The following is a 24,041-nucleotide window of genomic DNA, read 5'->3' as shown; positions in this document are numbered from 1 at the left end:
GAAAAACAAAGTTGAGAAATTTTTTAGAAATAGAACAACAAAAAACAAAAATGGAAAATAGAAAAGATAGAAGAATTTAGGAGGCAAGCTGGAAGTAAAATATTAATGTAATGAGTCCCCCCAAAAAAAGAACTGAAAATAGGCAGAAATTATCAAAGAAGAAATATAAGAAATTTTCCCAGACCTGCAAGATGAGTCTAAATTGAAAGGGTCTACTTAATATCCAACAACGTAAAAAAGATAAAACAATCCAAACCAAGACATACCATTGTGAAATTTCAGAACATCAGAAATAAGGAGAAGCTCTTAAGAGATTGTAGGTTGTAGGTGTGGTGGTAGGATTAGGGATTTGTAATCACTTAGAAGGGAACACAAATCAAAATGGCACTGACGTTTTCAGTGCTCAATGGGTATTAGGACAGAAGGCCTTCAAAAATCTGAGGGAAGGCTGGGTGCAGTGGCTCACACCTGTAATCCCAGCACTTTGGGAGGCCAAGATGGGAGGATTGCTTGAGGCCAGGAGTTTGAGACCAGCCTGGCCAACATAGCAAGACCCCATCTCAAATAACTAATGAATTTTAAAAATCTGAGGGAGAAATTATTTGCATCCTAGAATTGTATAACAGACCAATTATGTGTGAATGTAAGGACTCAAAAAGTGTATCTGCCATGCAACTCTCTTTAGAGAACTGCAGGATGATAATACTCTAGAAAAATGAGAAAAAAGGAAAACACAAAATTGAAATAGTAAATCTACCACAGAAAAATGCCAAGAGGAAGTTACAAGACAAAGGTGTGCCCAGAGCCTTCTCCAGATTGGAGCAGGAGGAAGGGGGAGCTTCAGAGAGAGAGATCTCCAGGGGGAAAAATGGAACCAATATATTATCTGATATAGTTGAGCACTGGGGGTAAAAAAAAACTGCTGGTGGTCATACAACAGCTCTAGATGAACAATTGAAATAATGAGTTCATAGAAAACTACGCAGGTAGAAAATATGAGACAATTGTTTATTCCAGAAAACTAAAGTAGTGCAAGGAAGGAAATAATCATGAAATACTTTCTGCCTCTGCATCTTTTCTTAGGAAATAGTGTAAACACTGACCAAAAAATGGTGATACAGGATAACAGGAGATAGGAAGTGGGAAGTTAAGAATACTAAATCATCACCTATGATAATAGAAAGTCAATAAAGCCTAAAATTGGCAAATCAAGAAGTAGTAGAAGTGTTTTATTGGTTAATACTAGAAAAAAATGTCTAAAAGAGTTTAGTCATTGCCTTTGGGAAGTGTGGGACTGGGAGGAGAGAGAATGGAGAAATGTTTTTCCTGCTGTTACTATTTAATATTTAAATTAGGTCTATTTATTAGTTTGGTAAAAATTTAAATTTTTAATGTCAAAATACTGATAGTATGCAATGGATGGGTTCCAACTTTTTAGTTCAGTGGAATAAGCATTTTTGCCCTAGAATTTTTATCCTGCAAAAGCTATCAGGAATTGGAAACAACGAAAGGTACATGCTTATTTATTGCTCACTTAGGTTTAAAAATAGGAATTTTCAAATTCATATTATTTCATGGATACTATTCTGAAGTACAAAGTTTTCCCTAAAAAGAAATCCTGCACTTAGTATCTAGACTAAAGGACCTAGAGAATTAAGGTGAACTGGAGTCAGACTTCTATGACCTTTACTGCAGTATGAAAACCATCTAAAGGGAACTAGATCCAAAGTTACCTGAATCCAGCAGGGTGCTATTTATATGTCTATGGTAGATCCCACCTTTGTTTTTTAGTCACAATATATTAGAGTATTAAAAAATCTATGATAGTTCAAGTTTCTCTCACTGAGAGTTGACTTGAATTTAGGATTCAGTAACTAGTAACTAGATTCGATAACTAGTAAAGAGAAAAAGGACCCTGCCTCTATCCCTCAGTCTTCAGCCAACACCACATTTTCTCTGTGTGTGGTCAAGTTACTACTAAATCTGTAGGAATGCAACATTTATATGGCAGACTCCCCTACTTATTTTTACTAGTGTTTTTAAGAAGTATGAGATGACTATGACCACAAAGAAGCACTCCCCTTAAGAATATTTTTTCCTGATGTATTTGAAAATAAAGACCAATCTTGAAAATCGTGTTGCTACAAATCAGATGTTTCCAAATATGTTGGGTTGCAGCAATTCAGGACCATATATATGACCTTATATTATATATGGTTGTATTAACACAGTGATGTCTTTGGCTCTTTAATGTTTTGAGTAAAGTGCATCTCTACCAAAAGACTAGTAAATTCGTTTTCCCATGTTTTATCCCATGATTTTAAAAGGTTTTAATCCATTGAGTATGAATTTCTTCTTTTTAGAGTGAGACTAATATCTACTCTAGTGGCATATAAAGCAACCCATGCTTTTAATATTTTCCTGAGTGTTGAAGAAAAGTTTTACCAGAAGTGTTCTGGTTTTATACCACAGAAGTCTTCCCAGCTTATAGAAGTAGATTAACCCTGCTTCAGTTTTCAAAAATGGTGAAAATGTCTATTACAAATGGTATACCTTAACATTTGATATCTAAACCTAAAATGCTAAGGACTGTTGTTAACCATCCATTCTCTCAGTGTAAAAATGCATTCCTGGACCATTTGTATCACTGTCAATTGGTGGCTTATTACAAATGCAAATTTCTGGGCCCCAAAGGAGTACAGTTTTTTCAACTGGCCCAGATGATTCTTTTACTACAGCAACAGAATTGTAATTTAATATTATGTTGGTGGCTTTTATTTTGTCAAAAGTCAGTATAAAGACACAGACATATAAGTCTGAGTGTGGTGGTACACACCTGCAATCCCAGACCTTTAGGAGGCAAAAGGCAGGAGGTTGGCTTGAGGCCAGGAATTCAAGACTAGCTTGGACAACATTGCGATACTGGTCTCTACAAAAAAGTTAAAAATTAGCCAGGCACAATTAGCTGGGCATGGTGGTGCACACCTGTAGTCCTAACTACTTGGGAGGCGGAGGCAGGAGGATCACTTCAGCCCAGGAGTTTGCTACAGTGAGCCACAACTAGCATCACTGAACTCCAGCCCAGGAGTTTGCTACAGTGAGCCACAACTAGCATCACTGAACTCCAGCCCAGGTGACACCAAGACCTTGTCTCTATTAAAAATTAAAAAAATAGACAGATAAAATCTTACCCGTTTTTTTTAAATTCCATTGAGGACATTGTCTGTTTTATTATCAAATGTTCTTCAATGTCAATGGAACAAAATCTCTTTCTGATTTCAGAGCTAGAAAAAAAGTTTGTCTCTCCTGTGAACTTCTATGTTTCCTTTATTAGAGTAGTGCTTGTCAAATCTGATTAATTCTCAGAATTTCCTGGGGAACTTTTAAATTAAAACAACACAGCTTCTCAGCTGTAAGACCATTCACTGGACTCTCCTGGTGAGGGACAGCCCTTGTGATACTGATAATTAGCCATGTTTCCAAAACTCTACATGGGATAATATCTAGTTAATTCTCCATGATCACTTTTTGCCTTGGCTTCCTGGAAGCTAGTCTTACAGCAATTATTCTTGGAATTCAGTTATTTAATGTAATTATTCTCCATTTCTTTCCCTATTATATTACTTGGCTCATTTAGTATGTTTTTAATACATTTCAAAATGGGAGGAAATAACCTAATAGTACTGTCTTTTAGACCAGCACATTCCTTGCAATAGCATTTAAGCCTAAAATAAATAAGTTACTAGGATTATAGAGTAAAAGAATATTATGGACTTTTAAAAATTTCCTCATTCAGTTTTATGGAGACTATGGGAAACTTATCATTTGAAAAGGACTCTGAAATTTGCTATTAAAATGACAGATACGTAATTAAATTCCTGATCCCCCTTAAGCCTCTTTCATATGGACACCCCCAAGACTAAATGCATTGTTCTTTCTTCTTATTCACCACGTCAACGAGCTAATCCATTTTGGTGGTGTTAACATTACCACCATGCTGAATAATTTCCAAATGTGTGATTAGCTTGAATCACTCACCAAAGCCCCAGGCCTGAATCTTTTGCTGTCTGTAGGGATCCTTTATTTGGCTGTCTCCCAAAGACCAGACATGCATGTGAAGAAACCCAGTGCATCTAAAACCAAACTTTTCAGCTTACTGAACAATTTCCTGATTACCTCCCTTTCCCTACACACCATGTGGGTAAATGGCATTACCATTCTCCCATGTCCCAAGCTGAATTAGTCCTTTGTCACCTTTGTTTCTTTTTAGCCCCACTCCACTTAACTGGGAAATATTTATGCTACAATTTGAGGATGTAGTTTGAAGGCAGATCGAAAACCAAAGAAAATGCTGATTGGTATAAGTGATACTCAGAAGGAGGGATAAATGGCCTAAGAAATAAAAGTGCTTTGCTTCACAGGGAGAAAACCTATCATTTGTCTTAGACAGACTCAAGGATTTATTCCTTTCTCTTCTTTCCCTAGCCTAGTGCTCATTTCCTAATTAAAATCAACTACTATTAGTTGATTTCCCTGTATGCAGCCTATTCCTGTTTCCATTTATCATGGTGGTGGTATTAACAGTTTAGTAATATTTGTCTAATCAGTCTTCATCTGTAGAAAAGGAATGGTAATAGGATCTGACTCAATGAGTTGTTGTCACTATTAAATAAGTAGTTTGTAGTGTTAGGCATAGTGCTTGGCATCCAATAAATATTAATTTTATTTTGATGTTGTTAACAGTACATTCACATATTCCCTTATGATTATTTCACTTTGACTTATACCAATTAATTGCCACAAAGTACCATATTTAGTCTTTAGTATAATCTGACCATAATTTTATAAGCTAAAATTCACATTCTTCATCCTGGGAGTTAAAACTTAGTTGTAAAACCTTAAGTTATTTTTCTGAGCCTCTATCTCCTCATTTGAAACAGGGATAACATTATGTTCTAGGTTTATATAAAGTTAAAATTAGTAATGTGTATCAAAAGCACTTTGGGAACTGCAAAGAATTGTATATGTTGTAGTTTTAATTTGTGCCATAAGCTTTGTCTTGGAACACATGGACTGATGCAAGCAAGGAAGGAGCTCCAAAGAATCCTTGGCCATCACCCCAAGACCTGGGTTCTACTAGGCACTGAGCCACACGCCAGTTTTTGATGGCTACAAGATATCTATTCAGTTCCATCAGTCACAAATTCCCTGAGGCATAAGTCCTTCTAATTTGGGGAAGGCATTTTGCACAAAATGATGTTGTCAATGTTTAATTCTCATCAGGTGAAAATGTTCTACTTGGTGGTCCGTGGCAGATGTCAGTGCATAATAGCCTTATGAAGCATCCCCAGAAACTGCTGCTGTCTCCAGAATGTGCCAGCCTCCCAGGAACCAATTACCTGTCACCATTTTCCTGTCTGTTCCTAAGAACTAGAACCCTCTTGAAAGTACAACAAATTCAAACTGAAGTCCTTCCTCTATCTGTGATTGCTGAAATTATTTTAGAAATCACCCTACTAGATATGCCCACAGTCCTTGGCCATTGCCTCAAATACAAGTCACTCCATCCATTCTTCTCATTCACTAACATTCACATTACTGTTGGATTTTTCTTCCCTGATCCAACCACCTCGCACTGTTCCTGTACCTCCAGATCCTTTACACCATGTTCTCTAGGACATCAACGGTGGTTCTACTTGTCTAGTACTTGTTCCTCCACACCTTCCGGTACTAAACTAACCCTACCCACAAGGAAAAGCATGTGGCCAAGATGGGCCACAATAATTGACCCAGAAATGATCATGCAACCTAAACCAGCCTACTTTAGGTCTTTCCTTGGAATTGTTCTGATAGAACCAGCAAGTGACCATGTTCTCTGCCATGTAAATAAAGTCCATTTACAATAGGAAAAAGTGAAGCCAAGCTGAAACAGGAGACAAAAGAAAAATAAAGAGAGAGAGAAAGGTAGAGAGAGAATCTAATGAAGTCAAGTGCCTGGTTCTATTTCCTAAGATCCACAATGCACCCTGGCTCCTGAAGCTTTTCTTTTGACTCTCTTAACTTTTGGTTCACTATATTCCCATTTCAGTCACTTGCAACTAAAAGAGTTATAACTAATATAATTCATTCCATTATAAATAAACTTTCTACAACTTCTGCCACTGCACCAAACATTCCCTCTCACCAGTTGCTTTAACTATATACCAGGCTCTCCCCTCAAAACACCAATCCCTTTCAGCCCTCTTAAATGAACATCTTTCCTCTGTCAAACTTTGTATGTCTTGAGGTGGGGCTAATAGCCTTCTCCCTCTCCAAACCATTCACTGCCCCCTATGCCTGAAAAAACCCAGTTCCTGCTGACATATTTCCTTGGGCCCTTATTACTGCTACTCTCCACTCATTCATTCTGTTAAAATAAGTAATTGGCTGGGTGCGCTGGCTCACACCTGTGATCCCAGCACTTTGGGAGACCGAGGTGGGTGGATCACCTGAGGTCAGGAGTTTGAGACCAGTCTGACCAACATGGCAAAACCCTGTCTCTACTAAAAATATAAAAATTAGCTGGGCATGGTGGTGGGAACCTGTAATCCCAACCACTCGGGTGACTGAGGCAGGAGAATCGCTTGAACCTGGGAGGCGGAGGTTGCAGTAAGCCGAGATCACACCATTGCACTCCAGCCTGGGCAACAGAGGAAGACTCTGTCTCAAAAATAAACAAATAAAATTTTTTTAAAAAAATAAGTAATTGGGCAGCCATAAGGCCAATGAACACCTTAGGCTCCTACACAAACTAAAACCCAATTCAATAGAAACAGTAAACAGACACTTAAGCTTAACCAATCACAAACCACCAACTTACCTCTAAGGACTTCCAACAGATTGTACCCAAATAAGGGAAATGTTTAGCTGGACCCAATCAAGTAATTCTTTTTTTTTTTTTTTTTTTGGACAGAGTCTCACTCTGTCACCCAGGCTGGAGTGCTGTGACACAATCTTGGCTCACTGCAACCTCTGCCTCCTGGGTTCAGGCGATTCTCCTGCCTCAGCCTCCTGAGTAGCTGGGATTACAGATGCACTCCACCACGCCCAGCTAATCTTTGTATTTCTAATAGAGATGGGGTTTCACCATGTTGGCCAGGCTGGTCTCGAACTCCTGACCTCAGGTGATCCGCCCACCTCAGCCTCCCAGAGTGCTGAGATTACAGGTGTGAGCCACTGTGCCTAGCCAAGTAATTTCTTTACTTGTTCAGCCTATAAAAGCCTGCTGCTCACACGGCTGAAACACAATTCTGTGAACCTCTTCTGGTTTTAAGTGCTGCCTACTTCGTGAAACCTTTAATGTTCAAGTAAACTCTGTTAAATGTATTTTGCCTGTAGTTTTTATTTTTAACAATTCAAACAGAAACTTGGCTCACAGTTCTCCTTGCAGTGCCCTTCCTGAGTTCACCATCCACGTGGAAGAACATCCACTGTCATTCTGTGACTGCCCTGTCTCTACTAGCCTTTCCTCCTCCCTCCATCCTTTCCGTGTAAAAAGAAGTGTCCCTTCCTATGTAAAGTTCTAGTGGATTCCAAAGTTTAGAAACCTCTGTCCATCATTTTTCCCACCTCTTCCCCCTGTCTTCAGCCTGTTCATCTCTCCCCTCCTTACCATCTATTAATAAACATGCTCAACTGTGACATCACTCAAAAAACAAAAACAAAACCTACCTTGACTCCGTTATTCCTCTTTATTTATACACCCTGCTCTCTTCTCCCCCTCAAAGTTAAACTTCTTGAAAATATTCTCTCTACTTCCTGTTTCCATTTTTCACTTTGCATTCACCACTTACTGAAACTGGGCTCTCTTTCATCAGAGAAGTAGTACTCAGGCCCTGATGTGCTTGGTTAAATAGGGTGAGAAAGTCCACCTTGTGCTTGGGCTCCTTAAGCTTCTATAGGTCACAGGATTACATTCTACCCCTAGAGAGACACCTAAGTAGTGGTCAGACGGGTCACAGAATCTTCATAGCCATTACCAACCAGCTCTCTCCGAACTGCCAGATCTACCTCTAAATGTGACATGCCATCTCCTGCCAGTCTTACATACTAGTAGCAACACTGTATTATAAATTTGTTTTCTCGTTTCCATAGCAGCGAAGTGTATACTCAAGGAAATCATATAATTTCCAAGTATTAATGAAGTGGTTTTGCTTCCTCATGAAAATACAATTTCCTTCTCACCAGATGAGTACGATTTTATATTTTTAAACTCACTGTAAATGATATAACAATAGCATGTAAACAGAAAAATGATCTGTTGGGGTCTTTTTCATGGGCTTTGTGTTTCTACATAGGCAGCAACCAGTCTCTTGAATAGATCAGCAATGAGATAAGATTGAGAATCACTGCTCTCTGAAGAGTCAGAGTCTTCCTGGCAAGTACAGACCCTGCAGGACTGTTTACATGAGACAAGAATGAGTTTCTTTGCTGCACAGCGATGCACACTTGTAGTTCCAGCTACTTGGGAGGTTCTCTTGAGCCCAAGAGTTTAAGGCCAGCCTAGACAACATAGCGAGGCCCTGTCTCAAAAAACATCAAAAAGAATGGGTTTGGCAGGCATACAGATACCTGGACCTATGACCTTGGGCAAATCACTTAACATCTCTGAGCCTCAGCTTCTCTGTCTTTAAATAAAGACAACAACACCTATTTTATAAGATTTATGTGAAGACCAAATGATATATGTAAAAGCAAAATGCCTGGAATTTAATAAGCATGTAACAAACATTCGTTTCTTACTTTTCATCAATTTGTCCCCAAGGAGAGGTTGAAATCAAACAGTCCCATTTTAGTTCTAACTTATTTCTATTAGGTAATTTCTTGTACCTACTTTCACATCATCTCAGAACAGGTTTTTCATTCTTATACATGTCTTGTAAGGCCAAATAAACACAACCTCATTGAGGGCAAAGATCATATTTCTGTTCTTTTATATTTCTCATAATTACAGCAACCTTGTACCACAAATTTTCCTGGATAGATCTAATCCCAAATAAGCTGCCTTCTGTCCTACAGTCATTAAAAGAATCCTGAGAATTTTAGGATCCAGGCTATGTTTGCCAAAGTCTTACTTACTTGGAATGTGGCCTCCAGAGCTGAACACACATAAGAAATCAATCTGCCTGAGGGGTCCCTGGTGGGGTAGCTCATCCCTGTAATCCCAGCATTTTGGGATGCCAAGGCAAGAGGATTGCTTGAGGCCAGGATTCTGAGACCAGCCTGGTCCCCATCTCTAAAACAAAACAAAACAAAAAATCTGCTAAGGGAGGCCTCCAGAGCCCATGTGTCTTGGTAGGACCACTTTCCCCACCACCATGACCTACCCTTGGAGAATTTAACGGCAGCCACCTTTCACTATAAACTTAAGAGGCCAATCCTAAAAAAGAAGCTAAAATTATTATTAAACCTCCACATTCCCCTAAAAGACCTCAGGATCATTCTGCAATGCTTCAAAACTCTTTCCACCTTAGTCACCTCCAGAGTCAAACCTCCATTGTTATCCATCATCACCACAATCTCCTCCCCACAAAGCTCTATTCATCCTTTTATTTTGCTTAAGCCAAAAGCCCCTTCGCAGTCCCCAAACTCTTGCAGTGTATCCCCCAAAGCTCCAGGTGTGCCATCTACCAAATCCCCAACACCCTCTGCCTCTTTCTGAATGTTTTCTTCACCTTCTCGCTCAGAAACCTGGAGGCAGCTCTAACTGAAAACTGAAACCTGCTTCCCTGGAGCCTTCTCAAGAGGTGGCTGTTTCTTCCCTCCCACGCACCACATACCACAGAGCCTAGGGGTGGAATGGGTGTCTTTCATGGTCCTCATTGCTGCTGACAGACAATTCTCCTCCCTTGCTCAAAAACCCCAGCTTTTCTGGAAGTCCATGCCCTGAAACTACACCACCCACTACCCTCCTGTGGCAATCATCTGCCATCCTCTCAGGCTCTTCCTCATTTGCAGCAGATGTTAGTGCCCAGCTCCCTCACTGGCTCCCTTTCCATTCTTCTCCTTCACTCATTCTTGGTGATTTAGCATCCATGTGCTGAGCACCTTAGCCTCCTACTGCCTTGACTTCTCACTCTCAAAGCTCTCCTCCTCCATTCACCTCAGCTACCCACTCCCACCTTTCTACCCTGTGCATCTCATTGCCAGTGACTGCACAACCTCTGAAATCATTTCCAGCATCCCACTCTCTCACCACTTCCTCCTCAGCCAGCTACCCTCCACAACAATTCTTCAGCCCCATAGGTGCCTCCAATTCAGAGGCCCTAGCACTATTTCTCTGTCCTCTGTCTCTGTCAGAGAACTGGCAAGGAATAGATGGCCCATTCAAAAGAATTTAGCTGGAGAGCACTTAATGAAGGGCTTATTCACAGAGGAGTAGCAGGTTGAATGAACCAACAAGGGATGGTGAAGTATGCGGGGAGTAAGAGCATGGGAAGCTATTACAACCAACAGCCTGAAGCGGCGGGGGAGAGAATGAGGTCCCTGGAGCCCACTTAGAGCTGAAACAGTAACAGAAAAGCTACCTGACACAGGCAGTGGCCACAGGAGAACAAACATAGTCACTGTTGGAACCATAGTAAGGCAAGGAGGGATGATGGGAGTATAAAGAAATCCCCAAACCCTCTGTTTTTTGGCTAGTGTCTTCCACAGACTTCCAGTCCCATTCCAATGGGAAGTCAAGGGCGAGGGAGCCCCAGTACTGCAGTCTGCAGACATTTGCCTTTCACAGCAGAAAAGGGTGGACTCTCAGGGCAGAGGGTGACAGTATAACAAGCATGACCACCACCTCATGGCCTTCACTTCATCACCCCTGCCCTCACCCTTGCACATCCTCCACATCCTTTGTCATACTGGCCTGGCAAAGCCCAATTCTGCCTTCTCCATACCTGTATCCAAACAGGGAGATATGCCTGGAGAAAATTATGTGGCTCTGCTTACTAGTCTCGCTTTAAATGTATGGCCCCAAATCTCAAGTGGGCCCTGCTGTCTGATTACATCCCTTTAATCTACTCACCCTCCACAGTTTTCCTCCATTCTCTTCTCAAATGTCATCACACTATCTCCACTCCTGATGATTTTGTTTCCTATTTTACTGAGAAAGCAGAAACAATCAGAAGCAGACAACTTCATCTTGCCATTATCAGCCTACCCCTAAATTCTGCCCTCTATCTGGTTGCTGTGGGCACCCTATCTTGTCACTGTGGTTAGCTGTGCACTACATGCCATCAACTCTGAGCTGCTCAAGGACTTTGCTTCTGCAAGCAACTCCTGTAGAACAAATCTTTCTTATATATCATTCTCATCTGCATGCAAATACATCACAATATAGCTCATCCAAAAAGAAAAGCAAAACCCTTCCCTACACCTCTCTTCACCACGTGCCCATTACTCCGCCTTCCCTTGCAGGGAAATCCCCTCAAATGAGTTGCTTATACTCATGCCTCCATCTTGCCATTTCCCATTCTCTCTTGAACCCACTCCAGTCAGCCATTTGTTTCTACCATTTCCAAAGAAAATACTGTCTTAAAGGTCACTAGTGACTCCATAAGAGTCAGGGTCCTAGCAGAAGCAAATGGCATGTTTAAATTGGATGATTTGGGGAAATTTGTATAAAGGCACTCTCTTCAAGCGTGTGGGTTCGGGTAAGGAAACGACAAATGATACTGCAGTACCCCACGGCTATAAACAATAGGGTCCCTGAAGGAGCAAGAAGGATAATTACCAAAGCCCAAGAGAGATTTGTGGAGAGAGGGTCTCCTGACAGAAGCCAGGACCTTCTGTGGAAGATAGCAAGAGTGCAGGGTAGGAGCCCACAGTGCATGACAGGGCACTGTCGCGGTCCAAGGACTCATCATCTCCATCCAATGTGGAAATCCTCAATGGGAAGTCTCTGTGCTGGAGCTCTACACACAAGGCTGGCCAAAACTTTCTCAGCTGCACCTCAGTCTGAGGCTCTTCCTGCCTGATCCTTCTTCCTTCCTTTCACAGGGATCAGATCTACATTATAGCCTGAAGCTTTTCCCTGTTAACTCCCCTCCCCTTTAATTTTCACAAATGTTATTGCCAATAAGTCTCTTATGCTTCTAACTCCTTCTTGGCATCTATTTCCTGGACAACCCAAACTAACATAACCACACAACCTCCATCTTACCAAACCCAGTGGTCACTAGGCGCAATGGCTCACACCTGTAATCCCAGCACTTTGGGAGCCTGAGGCGAGTGGATCACAAGGTCAGGAGTTTGAGACCAGCCTGACCAACATGGTGAAACCCCGTCTCTACTAAAATACAAAAATTAGCCAGGCCTGGTGGCACGTGCCTGTAATCCCAGCTACTCAGGAGGTTGAGGCAGGAGAATCACTTGAACCTGGGAGGCAGAGGTTGCAGTGAGCTGAGATCGTGCCACTGCACTCCAGCCTGGGCAACAGAGCAAGATTCCATCTCAAAAACAAACAAACAAACAACAACAACAACAAAAACCCAATGGTCATCTCAAGTCCTATGGCTGGCCAGAGTATGATATGTTTAAGCAGCTGAAAGAAGACCAATGTGGTCTTCTCACAAAGGAGTGAAAAATCACCAGATTCTAAGGTTTGAAAGGACCAATTTCAGTTTAAAAACTGACATTAGTAGAGCAATTCATTTCCAAATGACCTAGAACACTTCTACTGCACCTTGCACTGTCTCTTTGTAAATATCCACCACATTGGTCATTGTTTACTGTCTGTCTTCTATTCCAGGTATGCGTTTCAAGAACAAAGACTAAATCTGTCTTGTTAATAATTATATCCTACAACTCAGGACTTGCTTGGTGCATTGCAAGTCTTCTTTAAATATATTTAAAATGAGTAACTTTGTAGAGCCATATATCATTTTTATGTTTGTTTCTTGGTTAAACTATCTTAAGGTTTTATTCTCATTTATGTGAGGTATTTTTTCTTTTCATTCCCTCAATAAATAATGACCACTAAATATTTGACAGTATAGCACCAGGTAGTAGGAGCTGGAAAAATGAAACAACTCCCAGTTCCTGAGGAGTACCAGTCTAGTGGGAAGACAGACTTGCAAACAACAGAAGATAGTATGATTATTGCTAAAATGAAATTATGTACAAAATACAAGTGAGTCCTCATAGACCCAAGTGTAAGAGCTAAAACCATAAAACTCTTAGAAGAAAACACAGGCGTAAATCTTTGGAATCTTGGGTTAGGCACTGATTTCTTACATAGGACAACAATAGCAAGTGATTAAAGAGAAAACAGGTAAGTTGGACTTTGCTGAATTAAAAACTTTTGTGCTTCAAAGAAAACCATCAAGAAAGTAAAAAGACAGACTGAAAGAAAATATTTTCAAATCATACATCTGCTAAGATCTAGAATCTTTTATTTTTTAAAATAAATTACAGAACAACATGGACATATAGAATGGATATTTTTAAACCCTTACAACTCAATAAACTTTAAAAAATTAATCCAACTTAGAAATGATAAAGGATTTGAATAGACATTTCTACAAAAAAAGATATACAGATGGCTTCTGAGCACCTGATAAGGCTAGTAGTCAATATCATTAGTGCTCAGGGAAATGCAAAGCAAAATCACAATGAGATATTACTTCACACCCACTAGGATAGATAAGATTAAAAGACAGAAAATAAAAGTATTGGCAAGGATGGGAAGAAATTGGAACCTCTACACATTGCTAATAGGATGGGAAATGGTGCATTCACTTTGGAAATTAGTGTGAGAGTTCCTCAAAACGTCAAACATAAAGTTGCCTTATGATCAGCAATTCCACTGCTAGGTATATACCCAAAGGAATTGAGTTCAAACAAAAACTTGTACACAAATGTTCATCAACTGATGAATAAGATGTGCTATAGCCATACAATGGAATATTATTTGGCCATAAAAAGGAGTGAAGTACTGATACATGTTACAACATGGATGAACCTTGGAAACATTATCTTCAGTGAAAGAAGTCAGTCACAAAAGATCATGATTCTATTTACATGTAATGTCCAAGCTGGCCATGGTGGTTCACACCTGTAATCCCAGCACTTTGGGAGGTGGGAGAATTTCTTGAGGCCAGGAGTCCAAGGTTGCAGTGAGCTATGATCATGCCACTGTACACCAGCCTAGGCAACAGAGCAAGACCCCATCTCAAAAAAAGAAAGAAAAGAAACAAAGAAAGAACAAAAAGAAATGTCCACAATAAGCAAATATAGAGAGGTAGAAAATAGGTCAGTTGTTGCCACGGGCTGCCAAGACTATGAGGGGAAATAGAGAGTTACTGGTAATGTGTATAAGGTTTCTTTTAGAGATTACAAGAATGTTCTAAAGTTATATTATGGTGATTGTTGCACAACTTTGCAAACATACTAAAAACCACAGAATTGAATATCTCAAATAGCTGAACTATATGACATAAATTATACTGCAATAAAACTATTTCAAAAATGCAATTGAATCATAAAAGATAAATTGCTTAGGTCACAGAATTCAGTGAAGCTTTCGAAGAGGTCATGTGTAAATGAGACATGAAGGAACAGCAGGAGCCTGCTGTGTCTATGAAAGGACAGGAGAAAACATTCCAGACAGAGACAGCAGCACACGCAGAGGCAGGGGAGAGCATGGGAAGAGAGCATGTCATGGCATGTACAGTCGTCCCTCAGTCTTCACAGGGGACTGGTTCCAGGACCCCCGCGGATGCCAAAATCCACCCATGCTCAGGTGCCTTATATAAGATGATGCAATATTCTGGTAAAGAATATCCTAAATCCTCCCACAGACCTCCAATCATTTCTAGATTACTTATAATAACTAACACAACATAACTGCTAAATAAATAGTTGGCTGTACTATATTATTTAGGGAATAATCATGAGGGGGTAGTCTGTAGATGTTCAGTACAAATGCAGTTTTTTTCTTGAATATTTTTTACTCCATGTTGGTTGAATCCACAGTGTATGCGGCACCCACAGATATGGAGAGGCAACTGTATAGTGTGTGTAGTCAATAATGCTGGTACAGAGATTATGGCCTGTAGATGCAGGGCTCCAGTCTGTTGGGGTAGGCAAGGACCAAATCAGAAAGAGCTATTTCATCATGCTAGCTTTCCATGAAGGGAAAGGGAACCCGCTGAAAAACTTTCTGCCAGTAGAAGCATCATTCTAGTATAACCGTTGAAAGGTGATCTGAAGGGAAATGAAACTAGTGATTGCCCAGAAGGAGGAAAAGAATAATCACTGACTAAATTTATAAAGCCCTTACTCCCCGCTAAGCAGTTTCCTTCAATCATCTCATTTAATTACTAAAATGAGCAATAGTTATCCCCACTTTATAGATGATATCCACAGAGCTTGCTCCCTCACCTCCTGCAGGTCTTCAGGCAAGTATAAGTGCCTCGCACTTTCCTATTCCCCTTGCTTTATTTTTCTCCTGGTTGCTCAACTCAATTTAACATCTGTTTCGCTTTTGAAATCTTGTTTAAAGATTCTCTCCCACACTAGAATGATAAGTCCCTAGGAATAATTTAATTTGTATTTCAGTTCTGTATCCCCAGTGCCCAGGACACAGTCAACCCTCAGTAAGTACATAAATGAATACATTTTTAAAAATGAGGAAATCGGGTCCCATAGAGATTAAGTAACTTGTCCTTGATCGTACAAGTAATAAGTGGCAGAATTCTGATTTAACAACCCACATTCTTAAACCACCAAGTGGTTACACCAGAGTTGTAATATTGTAGGCAAGAGGCAAGTACCCTCGGACTGCGGTAGTGGGGAAGCGGGGTGATAGGTCTGCCTCGAATTGGTGATGACTGGATGTGGAAGGGCGCTGAAAGGGCTCAATCTAGCATGACTTTGGTTTCTACATTTGGCTTATGGGTAAACAGCAGAGCAATTCTTCAGGAAAAAGAATACAAAGGACTCCAGGTTTGGGCAAAACGATAAGAGGAGGACGTGTCTTAATCCACGATCCTTTTTAACTCTTTTACTATTTCCCTTAGATTACTAAAACATGTTGTTAATTTAAATATATGTGAAGCCAGTAAACCCAAACTGATCCCTTCGTCTTCAGTCTGAGGCCAGTGGGGGATAGGGGTGGGGATGGGGACGGGGATGGGGGTGGGGACGGAGAGGCAGACCAGAATAGGGTCAGCTCTTTTTTTTTTTTTTTTAAGTTAGTCCAAACTTACCAAGAGTAGAAATAAGTCCCCAGCAGTGCTTAACTCTGAGGTAATTTTTAAGGCAGATGCTAAAACTGGAGAATACACCGTACCCTTGTGGAGTCAGGTAGTATTCGTAGTTTTAGATTATCCTGACGGTGTTAGTCACTTGTAGAAGTGACAGTGTGCAACAGGCCACTGACACCCAATCCCTGGATGGCCAGGAGGGCAGGAGGGCACCCGGCCGCGGCCTCAGGCTGCTGAGCAGGCGCAGGAAGCTCGCGCCTCAAAAGACTCCCAAACCCGGGCCCGGCGCGAAGCCGGGAAGCGCCGCTCACATTCCTGCACGCTCGCCCGGCCGCGGGCCAGCGGCCTCCGGTCCCCAGGTGGCGCTGTGGGCTCGCGGAGGCGGCCGCGGCACCAGGGAGCGTCGTCTTCCTGGTGCGCATGCCCGCCCCCGCTGCGGGCTGGCTGTTGTGTTTTTTTTTTTTTTTTCCCTCGGGCGGCCCGGCGGCTGCGTACTGGCTGTGGGATGGGAAGTGAAGCCCCAGCGAGCGGCTGCAGCGGGGCCGTGAGGAGCAGCCAGCGGGAGGCGGCGGCGAGTCGGTGAGCAGCTGGGAAGAGCAGAACCGGGGCGGAGCACCTGCAGGCGCGGGCGGCGGCCCCACCATGGCGATTCGCAAGAAAAGCACCAAGAGCCCCCCAGTGCTGAGCCACGAATTCGTCCTGCAGAATCACGCGGACATCGTCTCCTGTGTGGCGATGGTCTTCCTGCTGGGGCTCATGTTTGAGGTGAGCCCGCCCCGAGTCCCAACCGCCTGCCCCGCCACCCCCAGCCCGGGCCCGGGCTCCAGATGCCAGCCACGGCTTCTCCGCCCAGGACGCGGGGGGCTCGGGCCCGGGGTGGGTGCAGACCCCCAGTCCCTGAGGTGCAGGCCTTCCCTGCCCTGCCCCACGTCGGCGGCAGCTCCCCGGCGGCCGGCCCGGGGATGCAAAGTCCCAGTGGGCCTCATCGCGGCCCGCAGGGGGTGGGGACCGCTGCGTCGCCCCCTTCCTGACCCTCCGCCGCCCCCTCCCGCCGGCTGCGCGGCGCAGTTCCTGGTTCCCGCGAAGGGTTACGTGGCAGCCGGCGAGGGGCCGGCGGGCGGGGGCGGCCCCTGCGCTGCCGAGCTGGCTCGGGGCGGGTGGGCGGACTTGGGGGGACTGCCATCCTCGGCCGCGGTGAGCGTCAGCCCCGCGAGGGCGGGGGAAGGCCGAGGCCCGTCCCCCGGGTCTGAGGAGTGCCGGCCTGGAGACCACAGGCCCCGAGTGACAGGGGGGCCCCCGGTAGCTCCGAGATTGGGGTGAGCGAGAAACCGGAGTCAGGCATCTGCTTTCGACTTGAAGGGCGGTGGCCGCCGGGCACCGGCGCAGTGGAGGCGCGCCAGATTGTTTTAATTTTTGTCTTTTAAACTGATATTATTACCAGTTAACGAACTTTTTGCCCTGACGCTTTAAAGAAACAAGGTCTGATGGATAAATCGAGGTTCTGAACAGCGGTGCCAAGGAATCGAGTAATTTTGTTTCTTGAAGTAGGAGAGAATGGGAATGTCAGGAGTGTGTAAATTCTCTTCCCACGTATCTAGTATTTTGATGACTTATTTAACAGCTGTTGAATGTGGATGATAAACTTTGCAAGGTGAACGAGTAACATCCTACGTTTTTCCCCTCGCTCCCCAATACACACGCTCATTCCTTTGCTTTTTTCCCTTTTTAATTTTTCTCTGGAGCCTTTATGTCTCAGTAAATATACAAATTATTTTGCTCCTGCCTTGTTTTGTCTCCTCTCTCCTGCATGTAACAAGTGAGAGTAGAGATTTTGGAGTATTTTTACGAGTCTGTATTTCCAGAGTCTAGGGTAGTGCCTGGGACATAGGAGTGCTTAAAAAAAGATGAGCGACGTTAAGAATCCTTGAGAAAACCTAATGGAATGATATTACCAGTGACCAAAAGGTGAATACATTTTCTTTTTAATGGAGCTTTTTTAATTTTAAAATTAAATAATATTTTAACCTTATTTTCGCCTCTCATCAAATGGGCTTTTCTGGATCTAGATACAGATATTATTTACTCCTGATTGTGTCATGCATGTTTGAAAGCACTGCTAAGGAGGTAGCAGGTATAGTTAAAGGGTAGGTAGAAGGAAACTAACATTCTCAAGCTTTAAGTCTGAGCTGTGCCACCTACCTACTGGGTGACCCAAGTCTGAGCCTCAATTTTTCTGCTCTTTATCAGGAAATAATATCACCTGTACTGTTCTCCTCACAGCCATTTTTTGCAAGTATCAGATAATATGGTGTGAAGGTAAATACAGTGCTAGGCCTGGTGCTCTGGCTTATGCCTGTAAACATCCCAACACTTTGGGAGGCTAAGGCAGGAGAATCACTGGAGCCCCGGAGTTCGAGACCAGCCTAGGCAACATAGGGAGACCCTGTCTCTACAAATGATTTTTTAAAAATTAGCCAGGAGTGATAGATAGCACGCACCTGTGGTCTCAGCTGGGAGGCTGAGGTGGGATAATTACTTGAGCCCAGGAGGTGGAGGCTGCGGTGAGCCAAGGTTTCACCACTGCACTCCAGCCTGAAGGACAGAGCAAGAAGACCCTGTCTCAAAAAAAACCCAATGTTAAACATTTGTATTCACTTTCTGAATTTGATACTTGCATGTACTTTCTGCTTTGATCTTAAAGTAGTACTTTAATATATGTAGTATATTCAATTTTCTGTAACTTGTCATAAACCATCTCCACATGGTAAGAATTCCTGACTTTAAAAACATATTTTAGGGGTACTGTGACCTGCAAGGTATATTTGCAGTGCTTTGAATGAAATGAAATATAAATCAGAAATTCTGACACATAGTATAACTTTGATTTTATATAAACTATTTTACATTCTCTTACTATATTTCTAGGGAAGTCCACCACCTATACCTTGCCTCACATGTTAGTGATTTTTTTAAACAGTGGATTTTCACCTTTATATAAATTTATAAAATTTGAAAATCTAAATAGACAAAAATACTAAATAGAGGTTTTTAAAGTCAATTCAAAAGTGAGTGTTAAAGTGATACACAAAAGTGAAGTTTGTGCGAGTTCTTCCTTTTTCTTACCATATGTTAAGGTGTTAGGATTTCAAAGCATGTTATCTATATATAGAACTTTGTAGACTAGGTTAGTTTTGCTATTCGACTTTTAAAACAATTGCTGCTGAATCTCAAAGTTAACATAATTATAGAATTACAGTACTTGTGCTAGAATAATAGAGAAATTGATTTTTTTTTGCAGAACTGTTAAGCCTGTTGTGCAGATACATTGAGGAAATGTCAGAGGATTTATGGTGACATCGACAAAGAAATTCAGAAAGAAAGAAATACTGTATTACTAGCCAAAATGAAGAAGCAATGGAGATACACTGTAAAAGCATGGATTCTGGAGCTGAAGGGATTCATGTTCAAGTTAGGGCTCTGCAGCTTGCTAACTGGGTGACCTAGGGCAGCTCAGAACTGAAGTTTCCTCATCTGTAAAATGGGGCTTATTGGGTTACTCTGACAAATTAACCAATATGTATTACGCCTAGTTCAATACTTGACTTCCAAAAGGTGTGCAATAAGTGGTAGCTATTATTATTCTTTAAAAACTCACCAAAATTGGGAAATAGAAAGCATTTTTATGTGAGAGAAGGGCCTGGAATCTCTTTAGTTAGCATCTAAAGAGATTATACATACTGAAAAGGCTAACAAAGTAGTCTGTTTGGCAGTAATGTAAGAGTTTAATTTCCAGGGAACTTCACATTAATCAAAAATTGCTTGTAAATTTTGGAATCATAGTTTTATTACAGTAAATATCTGTCCACATAATTCAAATCATAGTATACAATGAATGGCTTCATATTTGAGTTAGGAAAAATTGAATGGTCAAAAAATGTTAGGGATGCTTGGGAAGCTTTCTGAAAGTGAGGATGTGGAGGAGGGGTGAAGAATTAGGGGTTCACAAGAGAAGTATTTTAAGGAGTGTATAAAGGAAAGATATTCAAAAGGAAATATATTCAAAAGGAAAGATATTCAAAATCTGCAAGTTCTTTATGCCATACAGATTTTGGGGACGTTTACAATTTCAACAATCTTGAAACAGTTTTCAAGGTTTGGGTTTTTTTTTTCTTTCCTTTTTTTCTTTCTTTTTATGACAGGTAAGGTGCTCAGGTCAGAATAAAGTTTGAGGGAGAGACACATCTCACATATAAGCGTGAAACCCCAATCATCACACTTGTGAACTACAAAAGGGTCTCTCTTTTTTTTGAGACAGGGTCTTGCTATGTTGCCTTGGCTGGAACTTGACCTCCTGGGCTCAAGTGATCCTCCCCTCTCGCCACCTGAGTAGCTGGGACTACAGGCACGTGCCACTGAGCCCCACTGGAAGTGGAATTTGATATTCAGAATTGTCTTTACTTTTCAAGGATCCAGTCCATGTAGTGACTGGTCACATCTTCCTCTAAAACAAGTGCAAAGTAGTTAACATCTCTATATAACAAGAAAGATACCAAGCCCCAACCAGTGACACTTAATTAAAGAAATGTTATTGTATTTATGACATTGCATACAGCATAGAATTAGGTAATTCATTACAGTTTCTGGTAACCTATTTAAGATGCATCTGAATAAGTCTCTTTTTTTTTTTCATTTTTCCATTTTTGTAAATGGAGAGCAGCGCTGTAAATGTTCAAACTGTCATAAACTCAGGTATTTTTACTTTCGAGTGCATTATATATTTCTGTAGCCTATTTATATTCTAAACTAACTTATCTTACTACTAATTAATTGTGGTGTGAGTTTAACTGCAGCAATGCTAGCAGGGTGTGAGGCTTAGGAGGCCTGGAAATGGCTAGGAGCAAGACTGCTAGCTTAAACTTGAAACTTTTTGGAGTGTGTAGTTTACATTTTTCCTCTTCTTCTTCTACGTAAACTCACATGCTAAACCAGCTGGAGGCCAAATTTTAATTTTATTTGGAAGCCTGGCTAAAAGGATAATCTAATTTTTGCTGCTTTTAGAATTTGATGCTAAATTTATCTTTGAAGAATCTCATTTGTTGTTTGTAAAGGACTCTTTTTGAGATGGAGCCTCACTCTGTCACCCAGGCTAGAGTGCAATGGCGTGATCTCAGCTCGCTGCACCCTCCGCCTCCTGGGTTCAAGTGATTCTTGTGCCTCAGCATCTTGAGTAGCTGGGATTACAGGCTCCCGCCACGATGCCCAGCTAATTTTTGTATTTTTAATAGAGATGAGGTTTCACCATGTTGACCAGGCTGGTCTTGAACTCCTGACCTCAGGTGAGCCAGCCACCTTGGCCTCCCAAAGTGCTGGGATTACAGGTGTGAGCCATCACACCTGGCCTGTAAAGGACTCTTTAACAAAGTGTTCTTAGGTGTGACAGTGGTGACTTCATATTACAAACTGGAAACAGGGATGTGGAGTGTTTGTGTGTAAAACAGAGTGTGTGTGTGTGTGTGTGTGTGTGTGTATATATAAAACATATATATAGTGTGTATATATAGATATATATTGTTTGGACTATATATATATATATAAAAAATCTAAACAAAGATAGCAAAACTAAATGAAATGTAGTGACCACTCAACTTTACTAAAAATAATCACATGAAAGTAGTGTTGCCCTGGAGACTCATGTCATCGTTCTGCTCTAATGAGTCCTTGTTAATGACCCAAATTTTAATAGAGTAGCCTTAGTAGCCTTTTCTACTCAAGAGACCTTCATATCTAACCCAGTTCGGCAACTCACTTTACTGGCCGTATCCTGCAGTTTCTCATGCAAGCCTGACTTCTTCCACTTCCTGAATTCTAGGATAACAGAGTTCAGCTACAACCTACGTTTTGTTCACCTCCCTCATTCTAGTACTCATAAGTCAGTGCTCTACCTAGTCCAAGCTTTTGTGGTACCATGGCCCCCTTTCCCTTTCTCCAGTATATTAGCCCCCTCATTGTTTTGCCTTTCTTCCTGCAATCTTTACTCCACTATTGGCCTTTTCGGTGCCTCTCAATTCCCAGAGAAAGTCATACTCATGCTAGTAGATAATATTGCAAATCAAAGGTTTCTAACCTCAGACATTCGCATCCGGTATCTTTTTACTTTCCCTGGCCATCTCCTTTCCCTATGGGAACTATATAAATAGTCATCATTCATGTCCCCATTATGCTTAATATGTGACATTGCTTTTTTCTCACACAGGGAAAATAAAAGTTTATCAAGCACGGATTTCCTCATTTTCCTGTCTTTTGAAGTTATGTGTCCCATCCATTACTGCCTTCTTCCCATCTAAGAGGAAAAGTTGTTCAAGAGTGCAATACTCAGTCCTTACAATTTTGTTCCCTATCATATGCCTCCATCCGTTATTCTCTTTCTATCCTGTGTGTTTAACTTCTCCCTTTTCCCTGTTGCCTTCACTGTTGCCCCCACACAAGCTCAATCTCTCCTATCCTAAAAACAACATAAAATTTGACCTGGCATCTACTGGATACCACCTTGTGCCTCTGTGTTCTTCAGTCCACTGCAATGCAGCTCCTGCTCTCACTACTTAGTTGGAATCACTCAAGCTGTGACCACTGATGACTTCTTAAATTGTCCAGTCTATCGTTCTCTTTCCTCCCACATCTCTTTTGAAACTTTTGACTTTATTAACCACTCCTTTTAGAAATGTTTCCCCTTTGGCTTTTGGGACTACACGCTCTTTTTATTTCTTTCTCTGTCTCTCTAACCATTTTTTCTTAGTTTCAGTGACTTGAAGTTTTGCTTTTTTCCCTGTTCTCTCCATGGGTCTGATGTTGTCCTACTTCTCTACAAATACTGTGCACTCTCCATATATGATTTATGTATTTTCACAGCTTCAGCTATTATCTGTAGAAAGAGACTCCCAAATCTTTATTTAAGCTAGGTTCTCCCTACTGAGTTCTAGACTTAGGTTTTAGCTGCCTTACTGCACATCTCCCAGAAATCTCAGCTGTAGGCATCAATAAATAACCTTGTACTCTTTCTTCTAGCTTACCAAACCTTATTTTGCCTTATGAGTGCCTCCTCTATCCCACAGTCACTGTCTTAGTTCAGGTCTCATTATCTTTCATGTGGTCTCTTGCAGAAGTTTCATTCTTGGCTGCATGCTCACTCCGGTTTGTACTTTTAACTGATGTTTATTCAGCGATATTGATTAATTACCTAATATGTACCAGGCCCCATGCTGGGCTCTGAAATATAGTGATGAGTGGAAACAGGCATGATCCCAGTTCTAATGGAGCTTACTTTCTAATGGGCGAGACAGAAATTATTAATATAATCAACCAGAGTATGCCTTTGAAGGAAAGGAACACAGTTCTCTGAGATAATCTAACAAAGGAAATGACCTACTCTAGGAAGACAGGGAGACTTCCTTGAAAAGGTGTAATGCAACTGAGATCTGATGGGAAATATTTTCCGGCCGTATTTTAGATAGAACAGCATGTGCAGAGACCCCGTGGTAGAAGGTGCTGCAGAGGCAGAGAGAGGAGTCAGACCATAGAGTCCTATGGTCACATTCTCCTAGAAAGATGGGAATCTAGTGAAGGATTTTTAGCAGGTAGGGAGGGGGATGTGGTAACATGATGAGAAAATCATTCTAGTTGCAATATGGAGAATGGATCTGAAGGGGCCTGGGATACCACTTAGCAGGTCACAGAGAGCAATCCTTCTAAAAGGCATAAATGAACTTTCCCGTCCTCAACATTCTCCACTTGTGCGAAAGTGAAATC

At 41.6% G+C, this 24,041-nt stretch overlaps 2 protein-coding genes and 1 non-coding gene across 3 annotated transcripts in view; 1 reads left to right on the top strand and 2 right to left on the bottom strand.

Annotated features, from left to right (window-relative positions):
• Positions 1 to 16,571, bottom strand: part of XKR9 (XK related 9) — a 125,201-nt gene extending 108,630 nt beyond the window's left edge. Inside the window, exons 1-2 of the mRNA XM_063816076.1 lie at positions 16,242 to 16,571; positions 9,118 to 9,274 (exon numbers count right to left, since the gene is read on the bottom strand). The gene's annotated coding sequence lies outside the window, so the exon portion shown is untranslated. The remainder of the gene's footprint in view (positions 1 to 9,117; positions 9,275 to 16,241) is intronic.
• The window catches only part of TRAM1 (translocation associated membrane protein 1), a 35,015-nt gene continuing 27,536 nt past the window's right edge, over positions 16,563 to 24,041 (top strand). The window contains exon 1 of the mRNA XM_519803.9: positions 16,563 to 17,003. Coding sequence (XP_519803.1) covers positions 16,881 to 17,003 — 123 coding nt within the window. The 5' untranslated portion in view covers positions 16,563 to 16,880. The remainder of the gene's footprint in view (positions 17,004 to 24,041) is intronic.
• Positions 20,428 to 20,533, bottom strand: LOC112204315 (small nucleolar RNA U13). The gene has a single exon (XR_002937884.1). It is a non-coding gene; the product is annotated as a small nucleolar RNA U13 (small nucleolar RNA).

The sequence above is a fragment of the Pan troglodytes genome, chromosome 7 (assembly GCF_028858775.2).
Source record: "Pan troglodytes isolate AG18354 chromosome 7, NHGRI_mPanTro3-v2.0_pri, whole genome shotgun sequence".
NCBI lineage: Eukaryota > Metazoa > Chordata > Mammalia > Primates > Hominidae > Pan > Pan troglodytes.
The sequence above is the reverse complement of the archived record's forward strand: the minus strand, read 5'-3'. Positions and strand labels throughout refer to the sequence as shown.